General features: G+C 36.4%; 1 protein-coding gene across 7 annotated transcripts in view; it reads right to left on the minus strand.

The window, feature by feature from the left end:
* Positions 1-13680, minus strand: part of LOC306864182 (PALM2-AKAP2 fusion protein-like) — a 97282-nt gene that overhangs the window by 60571 nt on the left and 23031 nt on the right. For 4 of the 7 annotated variants that reach the window (XM_079407954.1, XM_079407955.1, XM_079407953.1 and 1 more), the window contains exons 4-7: positions 4887-5001; positions 4576-4597; positions 3952-4053; positions 1296-1952 (exon numbers count right to left, since the gene is read on the minus strand). In XM_079407954.1, the coding sequence (XP_079264080.1) occupies positions 1296-1952; positions 3952-4053; positions 4576-4597; positions 4887-5001 (896 nt within the window). The remainder of the gene's footprint in view (positions 1-1295; positions 1953-3951; positions 4054-4575; positions 4598-4886; positions 5002-13680) is intronic. The other 3 variants (XM_079407958.1, XM_079407959.1, XM_079407957.1) reach the window with 1 other exon arrangement.

A 13680-nucleotide genomic window follows, 5' to 3' on the forward strand; every position in this document is an offset into this window, starting at 1 on the left:
GATTCTGAGCAGCTCTTAGAATGATCCAGCTGGTCTGATTTTTTTCCTATTTAATATTCACTGTCTTTTTGCAGCTTAAAACATGAAAAATGGTAAAAATCCTGTTATGTATGAGGATACAGAGGCACAGAAAGGCAAATGTCTTTCAATAAATCAGTTTGCGTAATGAAGTGAGCATATGTACATTGTCTCCATTTTTGTTGGGAAAAATAAATCTGGATCTGTAAAAAAAAAAATTTTGGACAACCAACATTTATGGTAATTTGAAGGCTTTGTAAGGCTACTGCACAACATGGTCAAACATCCTTATGTTGCATGGATCTATTTTTTTTCCCCATATCGTATGAAATATCAAATGGTATAGACATTTATGGACCATATCTTTGTAATTTATGCTACACCATTGTAAGAAGTTCTATGAAATTATCTAAACTTATATTGGACAACTAGGTTGAAGTCTAGTTGTTTTGTTGTTTGTTTTGCTATTTATTTTGTTGTACATTTACATATTATTTTTTGGCTTTTCATCTATATTCCATCTCAAAGGATAATTAAATAAAGGATAATCAAATGTTTTTAATGGGGTACAAACTTTTCACAGCCACTCTTAAAAATTTTAGTTCCATAAGGGGGTTTTCGCAGTGATGCCGTAGAACAGTGATACTCAAAACTGGCTCGCGAGATCCACATTCCTGCAGAGTTTAGCTCCAACCCTGATCAAACTCACCTACCTGTGATTTTCTAATAATCCTGAAGACATTGATTAGCATACTCAGGTGTGTTTGATTAGGGTTAGAGCTAAACTCTGCAGGAAAGTGGATATCGCGAGCCAGATATGAGTATCCCTGCCATTTAGAACCAATTTGGGTTCCTCAAAGAACCTTTCTTAAAGTTCTTAAAAGAAAAAAATTCCTTTTTGTGAAGAACATTTTAAGATTTCTAAGAACCTTTTGTACAATTGAAAGTTTCCATGGATGTTAAAGGTCCTTCATGGAACCTTTAAGGTTCCAATAAAGAACTTTCATTTTTAAGAGTGTATGTATCGGCCAGCAAAGATGTTCCATCTGAATCGTACAACCTTACATCAAGAGAACCAGACGATCTGTGGAAAACAGGTCAGAAAGAGTGAGAAGCGAACTTCTCTCACGTCAAAGAGGTGGAGGTGCTGTTAGTAACAGGGTGAGATTTGTTTTTAAGGAAGGCAGAGCCTTGGTGAATGTGCTCCAGGAAAGAGAAGTTGTGGGAGAAAGGTCACATGACAGCACAGCACTGGCAGCGTTTTTTCTTTTCAATACCTGTGGGTGGCAGTTCCTTGGTCGAGCTTTCATCTTTGCCTTCTGAGGACAGTTCGGTGGTATCGGACTGAGGCCGGCCCGCCACGAGGTCTGCGGCGTTGCCGTCGATGGTGGAGATATCAGTAACGGTCTTCTCCCGAAGAGATTTCTCATCGTCCTCGTCGATGAGGACGATCTCGGCCTTGATGGTGCCATCAAAGCCAAGCAGCTTCTTGGATTCCTCCTCGTCCTTGATGCTGTGGTAGCCCATAAAGATCATGGTCACCGGTTTGTCGGCAGAGGCGTGTGGAGTCTCTGTGACCTCGCCTTCGTAGCCTTTCCTAGGGGATTGTTTTTTGTCTTGCTTGGAGCTCTGCTGTCCTCCCGTTGGCTGGGGCTCAGCCGGTGTGACAGTGACCCGGGCTCCATCGCTTCGTGGCTGGGACTTGCCCACTTGCTGCATGAGCTCGTCCACCTCGCCGGGACTCCAGGGGTGCGTGCCGTTCTCCAGTGTAGTAGATCCCCCAGAACGCACCTCGTAGATCACTTTGCGGCCGTCGTCGTAGACTTTGACGCCCCTCTGGTGAGCGTCCCGCGGGCTGACCGCAGAAGCCGAGAGGATCTTGGTGGCACCCGTTTTCCGATCCTTCTCGACACTGATCTCCATGGCGTATAATGCTTGGGGAAGAGTGCAGATGATTGTGGGTTAATATCTACTCAGGATGGCCTATCATGCATTACTGAAATGTGGCATGCTTGTTATTAATAGGATTTTCAGTGATGTCACTATGTCCATGCAATATTTGTACAGTCTCATAAATTGGCATTAAAATCAGAGCCAAAAAACAAATTCAACCTACCCTTTGCACTGTTATTACGCTGTTGCCAGTAACCGCTGTATGCTGATGTAAGCTTAGTTGACGACACACTCGACACACATTTTTCTTGATTTTATGGAAATGCACCATTACTCTTATATTATACTTGACAAATTGCAATCTTTGGAGTTATTAATAACAGCTTACATTGAAAAATAAAACTGCTTGGTAAAATACAAATACACCCAGAGCTGTTTCTGAGGCAGCTAATTTGATTAATCCAAACCAGTGGTTCTAAAGTGGAGAAAACAGCAGTGGAGAAAACAAAAACAAACAATACTAATGCAAATAATGAAAATGCAACTAACCATAAAGTTGTGCTAGACAGCTAAAATTTATATATATATATATATATATATATATATATATATATATATATTATTTTTTTTAAATAGCTGCATTTAATTGTTTTGCATGTGCACATGTGGTGTCAAATCTTTAAAACTTAAAAACAGATTTTTTTTTTAAATTGTACTTGCAGATAATATAATATCAATTAAAAAAGGGCACTTGAATATATGTTAATATACAGTATTTAAAATGTACTAAATTGCAAGTTAATCTTTACAAATGAATAATTACTAATATATTTCAATAAATGGCATACAAGTTTCAATAGAAATTATACTGCAGTATATTTTACTTTATCATAAATATTGGTAAACTTTAACCAAATTTGAAAGACAATAGAAGTAATAATGAAGTAGAAGCATGTTACATACTGTATATAGATGTACTTATCTAATAAGTGGGTCAAAAACAGCACACTAACATTAAGCTAATTGCATTTATTATACATTTAAACTATAATAGACTTTTGCAATTAATATGTAATTAACATTAAGTGTCTGAAAACATTACATGAAAGTTTGCACTTAAGTATATTCTTTTAGAGTATATTATTTTCATAAGTACTGTTTATAAAAGCATGCTAAAGTGTGTTTTTTAAAAGGTTAGGCATAGCAACTGTAATAAATGAGAAGAAAATACAAAATTTTCTGTTTTTGACAGAAAATAAAACTTTATGGTATTTTGGCGCGAATTCATCTTTTGCTTGTTTATTTGGAATTGCAAATACTAATTTGGCCCAGTGATTGCTAGTAAATCACATTTGTGCTGTTGTTTATGCATTTAATTTTTCCTATTATGCCATGCAAATAACATTTGCCTATTGATAGGCCAATGCAGTTCATATTAATATTAATAAAGTTTGATACTTAATTTGAATGACATTCTGTATGGTAACTATTAGTTGTATTTTCACAACTCGATGTCCAATTTAAAATCTAATTTATGAGATTAAACCATTTGAGAACCACTGATCTAAACCATTTATATACACAAAATAAAGAAATCTTGTCTCAAAGCTTTTTTGCTGATGAACTGTTTGTATAGATCTGCAACATTTTTCTATTCCTTTCCATACCATTTCTCTAGTGAGACATGAACTAGACGTGCAATAAACGTTTACGGCTTTTTTAAACGTTTTTCACTCATCTCCATCACATCACAGGTCTGTTGTAAGCCGAGCTTTCTCCCTGAAATGGTCATTAGCACCTGCTCAACAAAAGCAAGTGCCACAGCTGTTCAAATGCCTCAGTTTAAGCCTTTTAGACATTGGTGACCAGTTACTCTACTGTGTATAGATTGCAAATTACACCATGATGTCCGTTGGTTCACACACATGCGCTGCTGTGAGTAACTGCGCCATCTGTAATCTACATTACCGTACCCTCTTTTGGCCTCGGCCCAAACCCGTGACCTGCCCAGCCACTCCCACATGCCCAACAAGCACCTACCAGATTTCCTTGGCGGTTGCTGATCCCCTGAAGCTGAGAAGGGAGTTTGGGAGTTCAGTTCTGGGAGGTCCGGGATCTGGGAGCAGTTGTAATTCACCGCATCTGTCCGGTGGAGAGCAGAAGAGAAACTAAAACTAGATTCCTGTATTCAAAAGCCCACCGAATTTGCTCCCTCCCCTTCCAATCCCCACATACTAAACTGAGTTTCCCACTCTCTCGCTTTTTTTTTTCCATGAAGCAGCTCATTGCTTAGACAGCAAAAGCAACGCGGGTGAATTAGAGCAAAACAATGGTCGGCTCTGGGTTACAGGGATTCCCTGTGAATAGGTGGATCAGGGTAAACAAAGTCCAGAGTCACTGGCGTGTGTGGAGTTCAATAGTCTAGCTGAGGCAAGAGGGAAATGGTCCACGAGGCTAAAGTTGGACCCCTCTGTCCGACATAAGGATGTAGGCAGACGGCATGTGTATTTCAGTGACTGCCTACCATTGCGCTGCTACCTTGGAAGTAACATCCGATGGATTACAGACATGACCATGAACTTGGTCTGAATGTCTATGTGTATTCAGACTGATTTTGTTACTACAGGACAGAAATGTTAATACAGGCGCATATGACTTCCATACCTCCATCTTGATTCTGAAGACTCTGTAGATAGAAAAAAGAAGCAGTGTTATTAGAAAAGATGACGTTGTACTACTGTAACATTCTTTTGCTTTCTTACATTTTCATCCTTAATGTTTCTTAAATTGCTGCATTATTGTTACATTATGAAGACCCTTAAAGCTGAAGTGTGTAATTTCGGCATGACTGTTTTTATCAAACAGCATTGCAAAAATAATTGCTGTCCAAAAACAGAATTGTGGCTGAAGTGTCCATTCACTTTTTGAGGCCACTCTGATGTACTGTATGTTTTTCTGTTATGAGGATCACGTACCTTCTGTAGATCTTCAATAGATCTCTCTGTTTCCCGCAGTCGCTCTCGGAGAACTTGCTCTTTAGCTGATAGCTGTGATTCTTCATTCTCCAAAAGACAGATTTCTGATTCCAATCTACACACACACACACACACACACACACACATAAACGCAAAAAATGTAATTATTATTTTTTTCCATGCAGTACATACATGAATTCAATTAATTAAATTATTTAGAAAATGCTGAATAAATTCAGAAATGCAGAGTTTCAATGGAGAAGTGCACAAAAAAAAAAAAAAACAAACTAGAGATTTGAAGACCTTTGAAATGATGGCTTCAGAATACTTCTAATATAGTGCAGGACTTCTTTTAGGATACCTTTATGCCTTTTGGAACCAATTTTGATCTATGCAAAAAGGCAGCATAGACATTCTGCTAAAAATATAATTTTGCCCTCCATGGAGGAAACAAAATCAGTGCTCTTTATTCCCTGATGAAAAATGAGAACCATAAATCCAAATCTCCTGTTTATTGTATCACAGCTTTGAACTAGTTTTTTTTTTAGGCGTACAGATGTGCTGCCCATTGAGTGAAATCACTGCATGGAATGCAGTCGTGTGCACACATTGTGGAAATGAATGAGACACATCCCTTCAGTGTCAATTAACCTGTGCATATTCCTCTTTTCCCAGCGGACTCCATTCTCACTCATTCTGAATGCTGGCAGCCAATGAGGAAACTGCCGGCGGAGGAACCTCGCTGCCTCCGCCCATGAGAATTTCCTGCTATTGTTTGGATCTCTGAGGTTACGTGGTCGGCAATAACAAAAGAGAAGGAGCCTTCCCACGATTCCTGATGAACATTCCTTCTACAAAAGGACATGTGCTGTCTATGTATACAAACATAATGGATGGCCACAAATGCATCAACATGTGGCACTGTCTGAACTTCTTGTTTGATTTTCAAGATCAAATTCAATTAAAGGAACCCCATTTGGTTTTTGTGAAACTTGAAAAGAGATGTTAGGCAGAAGGTCCCAGCTCCCAAACACTGTAAAACACCAAAAGAGAAAAAAAGGATCACAAAAGTAGCCCATTCAATATTGAACCGTATGAGTATGTTTTATGGAAAAGAGCAGCTTAGAGAGTCTGTAAAACATCTCTTTTTTTGTTTCATGAAAAAAAAGGAGAGGGGTTGAAACAACATGGTCCCTTGTGAAAAACAAGTGCACTTAAGGAAAAGAGTTTTAAAAAGAGTACTTATTATGGAAATAATAAACTTTATAAAAGAATATACTTAAATGCATTTTAAGTGCAATTAAATGAAAATGTATTATAGTTTAAATTCATCCAATTTGATAAACTTTAGAGTGCCTTTTTGGCCCACTTAGGTCACTTCTATCGATACATTTCATGTATTAAAATATATTTGTAATTACACATTGGTAATGATGAAGTTGCAATTTAGAACATTTGAAATATATTAACTTCAAATGTAAAATTTGCACTTAAGTGCACTTCTATGACAAATGATTATTAAAACAATAATTATATACTGTATGTACTTTAAACTTTAAATTTGACATTATTACAAAGTGCAGTTTTTAAAAGCGTACTTAAGTTTGTTAAGAAACAGTCATGGAATACTCTATTTAAAAGCACTCAAGTGGCCTATTATTTTATCTGCAAGTGCTTTTTTTAAAATATACTTTTAAGATCTGAAGTTCACAATACAGTTAAGCACACTTATTTTTCACGAGGTTGAGTTCATTGTGGGTGAACTATTTTAACATCTGTGGGTAACAATTGTGTGTTTTAATCATAGCTCGGTAATGAGGGGTTGCCTGCAGTAGAATGCATTTATTCTGTGTTGGTGCAAGCCTAATTAGTGATCAGTAGAGAACAATTAGCTGGAGGCGTCTAACAATGAGTCTCAACTACACACACATGCTCAAGAGTGCAGACATCCCCACACACACAGCAGGAGGTCGGGACATGTTTCCAGGCTCACAGTATGATGTGGAGCTCAAAAGAGAGGAAGCACAAAGCAACAAATTACATTAGTTGACAATCAAGCAGGAGAGAAAATGATATCACAAGTACCGTCAATGTGAGCAAAAACACACACACTTCATTTGTAACCAATAGACTGCTGTCTTCAAAGATATGGTGAACAAAAATATTGGTAAAACTTTATTTTGATTCACATTCTACTAACTATAAGTAACTTTGCAACTACATGTCAGCTATAGCTGTGTATGTCTGCGTGATATCTGCTAACACTTTATTATGATGGTCTATAACAGGCATTTTACTACAAGTAAATTTGCAAGCACATGTCAACTTATCTTACTAACCCTACCACTCTACTAATACTCTAATGAGAGTTAGTTGACATGTAGTTGTAAAGTTAAAGTCAAGAGTTTCATCAAAATGCAGCTTGTTTCCTTACAAAACTACAGATTCAGGAAACACAAGACTGGCGAAGTTATGGATACATAAAGTCAAAGACCCAAGTCTTCAAGGCCCTCTAGTGGTGGAATCATGTTATAGCATTTCAAGATATGCAAGGGCAAGACTAACTAATGTCTTAGACAAGCTTATATGTTCTTCAAGTATTTACATATCATTATCAATAATCATACATAACATTTTATACTTTATATACACTGAAAAAAAAGAAAACCAAAAATTTAAGGCAACCAGCTTCAGCAGATTTGTGAGTTTTCTCAACTTGTTTTTTTTAGGAAATTTCTCAACTTTTTGCTGTATAAACTTAAAACAAGAATTTAAGAACTCAAAAATCTGCTGAAGCTGGTTGGGTTAGCTCGAATACGTTTTATTCTAGTGAATATTTTGTAGGGTTTACAGCTGATTTTTGAAATGTACTTTCTGTTTAGGCACATTCAAGTCTTTTATTTAAGAGTTTACATCATTATTGGGCAGGCAAAAAAAAAGTTTGGAAACACTTTATTTTAAGGTATCCTTGTTACATATGTACTTACTAATAACAATACATTATGCAGAGTTACATGCAACTAACCCAAAGCCAAAACCTAGCCCTAACCATATAGTAAGTACATGTAGTAAATTAGTATTACTCGGAACTTAAATGTATAATTACACTGTAACAAGGACACCTTACAATAAAGTGTAACCAAAAGATTTATGACAGTCCATTCAACACATATTGAAGTTTCATATAACGTTGAAAGAATTATGATATATTAAAGGAACAAAGCCATAATAGATGTTATATAAGACATAATTTAAGGCTACTTAATAGCTTTAATGCACATTTAACAAGTAAAGAGAGAGAGAGAGACAAAAACAAAAGTCCCATTGTATAGTTTAAAGAAACTGATTAGATAATTACAGTAAATTACCGCAATTAATCAACTGTAATTAATAAAATGACAACGTAAACATAAATAACTTGCCCCAACCTCACATTAACCCTTACATGTTAAAATTTACATTCATTGCAAAGTTTACTCTTTAAAAAGTATTACAAATTATAATGATTTTAATTTTAAATATAAGTTTGGAGAAAAAACGATTTACAATGTGTTTGAAACCACAAACCACTGAGAAAACTTTCCTGCAATTGGAATTTTGACTCAAAACCTTTACTGAGATGGAACAACTTCTCCATGTGAAAACTAAACTTGTCTCCGTTATCCTCTGGTGAATATGTCACGCTTAAAATATATTCACCAACTGTGTTTTCCTATAAAACATCACGTTGGATTTTTCTGGATGTATATATTTTGGTATGAAGTTCTCTGACAGAACAGACACAGCTCACACGAAAGTGTCACAATGACTTTTATTATGTCAATTTAGGAAAAAAATGAAACAGGAAATCAGTCCAACAGTAACATCAACATCCACAACCATGAATAGAGCATTTCTGTGAGCTATAATTGTGTGAGCACACAAGGTTGTGATTGTACGCACAAGACCATTTCACTAGCTATATGTTTTCTTTAATAACTGCTAAGGCAGGACTTCAATGTGCAAATAACTAAAACAAGAGTTTGTTCAGTATAGTGTGAAAAGTTCGATTGGACCAAATTATTATCAAGCAGATTTATCAGTTATTTAATATTTCAGTGTTATTTTTTCAGTAAGTAGAGCTTTTTTTCCATCACAGAGAGGTGCCAGTCACTTTATTCCATGCCTGTAAGCTGTGATGGGTGTTGACCATGACTCATTTAAAAGCAGACTTTCCCCTTTTTTCTTTTTCCAAAGCTCAGTCAGAGGTCAAGACATCATGCACATCTTGTGCTGCGTCTGGATTAGCTCATACCCACCGCTGACTTCCTGCATTATTTCTCACGCTTCCTGACTGTGTGCATCACTTTCTCCTTTTGGTTATTCCCACTATTCTCAATAGTGATTCTTATTGGATTTTTATTACTATATTATTATTAAGATTTTTTTTTTGCACCCTCAGATTCCAGATTTTCAAATAGTTGAATCTCAGCCAAATATTGTCCAAACAAACCATACATCAATGGAAAGATTATTTATTCAGATTTCAGATGATGTATAAACTTCAATTTCAGGAAATTTACCCTTATGACTGGTTTTGTGGTACAGGGTCACATATAATAAATGAGAATGTGCTACAGTTATTATGTGTTATTAAAAATAATGTCTTAAAACCGGCTTAATTTTGTCCCATGCATAATATAATTTCTTCTGGTTTTGGGTTGAAATACGGCCCTGAAATATAGGAGCTGTTTTTTTTTTTTTTTGTGATATTCACACATTTGCAGTCATTCCAAAATCTTTGCATGTTTACTAAACCTTGACTAGAATCGTTATGAAATTGGTGTGAGGTCATCACTTCATGGCAGTGATGTTCCTGTTCTCAGCCAGAGTTCATCAGCAGTAGAGCCCCCCCCCCCCCCCCCCAACTCCTGACAACACAGAAATTGATTGATTGCTTCCTGTCCAGTTAAACAGATGCCACATCTGAATGTCTGTGAGGGAAATCGCTAGGACTTCTCCAGTTTTCATATCGCATCTTTGTCGCTACTGTAATTATGAGACGACAACATGGAGATTCAACTCTGAGGTGTCCTCAGACTCAGAAATGACTTGTTTCTAAGGCAACACTCATTATGGCAAAATGAATCCATGTGTGACTTTGTTGAAAGAAAAATATTGCATAAATTTACTTCAATATTCTCTTGCTAAATACTGAAGAAAATGAAAGTGCTCCAGGTAACAGTGGCTAAAATGAAACAACACACGATGGATAGTACTGATCTAAACCGAAACACACACACACACACACACACACACACACACACACACACACACACATACATAAAAAAAATTGTAGTTAACTAAAATGTAAAAAATTTACTTGAAATAAAATAAATGATAACTAAAATACTAAAATTAAATAAAATAGAAATGACAAAAAACAAACAAAAAAACAACTAAAACTTTAACTTAAATTTAAATTAAATGTAAATATTAAAATACATTTTTAATAAAAACTATAATAATATCTCAATAATAACCATAATAACACACTGGCCCAAAGACTTCCTGAAATATATTCCATGCTGACTGATTCAGTCCAAACAGAGGAAGAAATTCAGTAGCTCATGAGGCCTCGGTATAGTAATACCAGTCAGTCTTATCTGTAACCTTGATGTAATGTCTCTCTTTCTTCCAGTGCAAGAGGAGCGACCTTACACTTTCTTTTCACCATATTAGGAGCTCATATCACACAGTTGTATAAACAGTGCGCGTGCAGATGTGTCGGGGAGGTGCTTTATGAGTGAGTTAGTGTCAATGCCACATTTTTCCTGGAAAGCCTGGTAGTTAGAGCTTTACTTTAGACTCAGTGGCTGGGACTTCTTCTGTAATGATAAGTTTTTAGGAGAAGCCTGTCCTCGCAAGAGATGCACTGCTGTTCAGCCCAGGCTATAATTAAAACCACCAGCGCTACAGCCAAAACCATTTACCGTAAGCTTAGTTTCAATGCTTTGCCATTATTTTTCTGTTTTTAATTTTTTAAATATTCTTTAAGCAAGCAGGCAGGCACAACCCCATGCTTTGCATTTTCAGTGTGATATAGCAATGTATCAGTTAGGCTGATTTGTTTAAGACAATATTTGCATATTTCTAAATTATAGCCATCTGTGAATAATGCTGTTTGGTCTGCTGACAGTCAAACTTGTGCAAATGCAGTCTAAAAACACATTCCCACCCACAATCCTCTTATTTTAGACTTTTTAGCTTTAAACTGTTGCTTCTTTTTCTTTTGTGAGGAAGTGAGGAAGCCAATCAGGAGAGAAATATGCATTAATCAAGCATAGTTTACAAGCCAAAACAGTCCAAAACAGCTCTAAAAAACTATGTGGGTGGATTTTTATGTGAAAGACAACAGGATATGGACTTTTTAAGTGTTATTATGGATTATAGACTCATATTTTGGCAAGAAGTGACAGTTTCAAGTACAAATGTCTTAAGTAATGTATTTACTTCTTACAAACAGGCAGATTTTCATTTCACAAGACATTAAATGTTGGACTGGAGCGGTGTGGATTATTGTGATGTTTTTATCAGATGTTTGGACTCTCATTCTGACGGCACCCATTCACTGCAGAGGATCCACTCTGCAGTGTAATGCAGTGTAATGAAATATAGCATGTAATGCTATATTTCTCCAAATCTGATGAAGAAACAAATTTATCTAAATCTTGGATGGCCTGAAGGTCAGTAAATCTTCAGAAACTTTTCATTTTTTGATTAACTATTTCTTAACAATATAACTACGGTATTAACTATTTATTTAGTAACATATACAGAAAGTTGAAGACTTCATTCTTTTTTTATCAACTCTGGAAAAAATAGTTTTCAGTGCCCATTTATTTTGGAGGATCTCTTCTGCAGGGTACAGAAATAGCCAGCAGCCACTCCCTCGGTCTGCATACTCCTGCCACGGAGGCGTTTCTATTGCTTCATTCCTCCCAGCGTCCAGACAGAGAGATTTCTGTGTGAGCCTCCCCTGCCCCGTCACCCCCACCCAGCAGCCCAGGAAATATCACCTGCCACACACAACCAGCACAGCCGCACAATGACCTGAACAGTCGCCCTGTCCATTTGACTATACATTACCCTTCCAATGACAGATGGGAGCTCACAGCCCAAGGACGTTTGCTTTTTTAAAATAACCATAAGTGAGAGTAAATGCAAATTGTGCTGACTTTAAATGATTTAAAACCTGGGAGAGAAAACCTACAGGAGGTAAACATTTCTTTTGGTATCTTAAAATAACCCTCCTGACAATGAGTGTAACTCAAATATGCTTTTATTACTTCAAGTCTAGACTGAAAAATTACCTGTTGGGTCACCACTGACAGTGAAGATTCTGGTAAAATCAGATTTAATAAAATCTAAACAATGAATTGGACGTTTCATGGATGACATCATGGAAGAGTAAATTAGCAATCAACTCGATGATGTAATTCAGAGCATCCACTTATTTCTGTCCAACAGATCACAAGAGCATCATCCACTTCAATCACAACTGATTACATAATCATTTCTGAGGACCAAAAGGTAGCACATAACTTAAGTAATATGAGTTTTCAAAATCCAAACATCTTCCAAACACTCCCACACAACTCACTTGAATCAACTGAATAACAATTGATTGCTTCAAATACAGTTAGTCCTCCAAATAGCATTTCAAGCTCTTGAGATGACCAGTCTCTTTGGGCAAGACTTGCTCTTGCTGGTTTCATCAAAGAATCAGAGGCCTTGAGACATTCAACTTTAGCCTTTAAACAGATTATGAGAGAAATCAAAAGACCCACCAGGCCTTATCCAAAAAAACAACCTAATAACTGAAATAATACATTAAACCAACTTGGTTTCCAAGAATATCAATTTTCACAGTAGTTATATTGGAATATTCCAATGTTCCGACACTTATTATTATTGACTGTTCCAGTGGGGATCTGGGCCTTAGCCATGGGAACTTCTGTACCAAGTTAATGGAAAAGAATGTGCAATTAATGTACACCCATTGAAAGCTATTTTATTAGTATATGCTTATGTGCATCTGTTTCTTGTTTATGCATAACCTGCCTTCTTTTTATAGATTCTGATTTTGATTAGATTCAGTTGATTATAATACAAAGCAGCCATGGTTAGTATCACATGTAGCACTCCTTGCATGATTTGGTTTTATGTTCGATCATACTAAAAGCAAACTTGTAACATGCAAAAAACATTAATCTATCTATCTTAACACTTTGAGATATTAAATCTATTTCAAACTTTCTGGACAGGCTTTCTCAAGCCAATATCAATGTTCCGTCAAACTTCACAAGTTAGTCTCCTTTATGATTATGTGCATCCATTATTTGTTTATGCATACCTTTCTATCAGACTGTATATCAAATTCTCAGTGTGTTTCAATGTTGCTAGTGATTACCTTCGAGCATATAAGTTATTAGCCTACACTACAGCCATGGTTAGTATCATGTGTACCGCTCCTCGCATGATTTAGGTGGTTTTCTAGTCACAACATCTTATTTTTGAAGCAAGAGTGCTGTGTGATTGTCAAAATATCCTGCTGCAGAGCAATGGACCGAAACCCACATTGGTTTGGCAATGAATCCCATATGAGGAACCTTAAAATGGCATCTGAAGAGGTTCAAATACATCTACCAGATGAGCTTGAAGGGAGCAGCTTTGAAGTTCTCATAATTAAAAGCAAAGCTGAGCAGAAATACAGAACCCACTGAAGTCTGGAGGAAATTACTCCAGTGTTTGG

Source organism: Barbus barbus (assembly GCF_936440315.1).
Source record: "Barbus barbus genome assembly, chromosome: 45".
In the NCBI taxonomy this organism is placed as follows: Eukaryota; Metazoa; Chordata; class Actinopteri; order Cypriniformes; family Cyprinidae; genus Barbus; species Barbus barbus.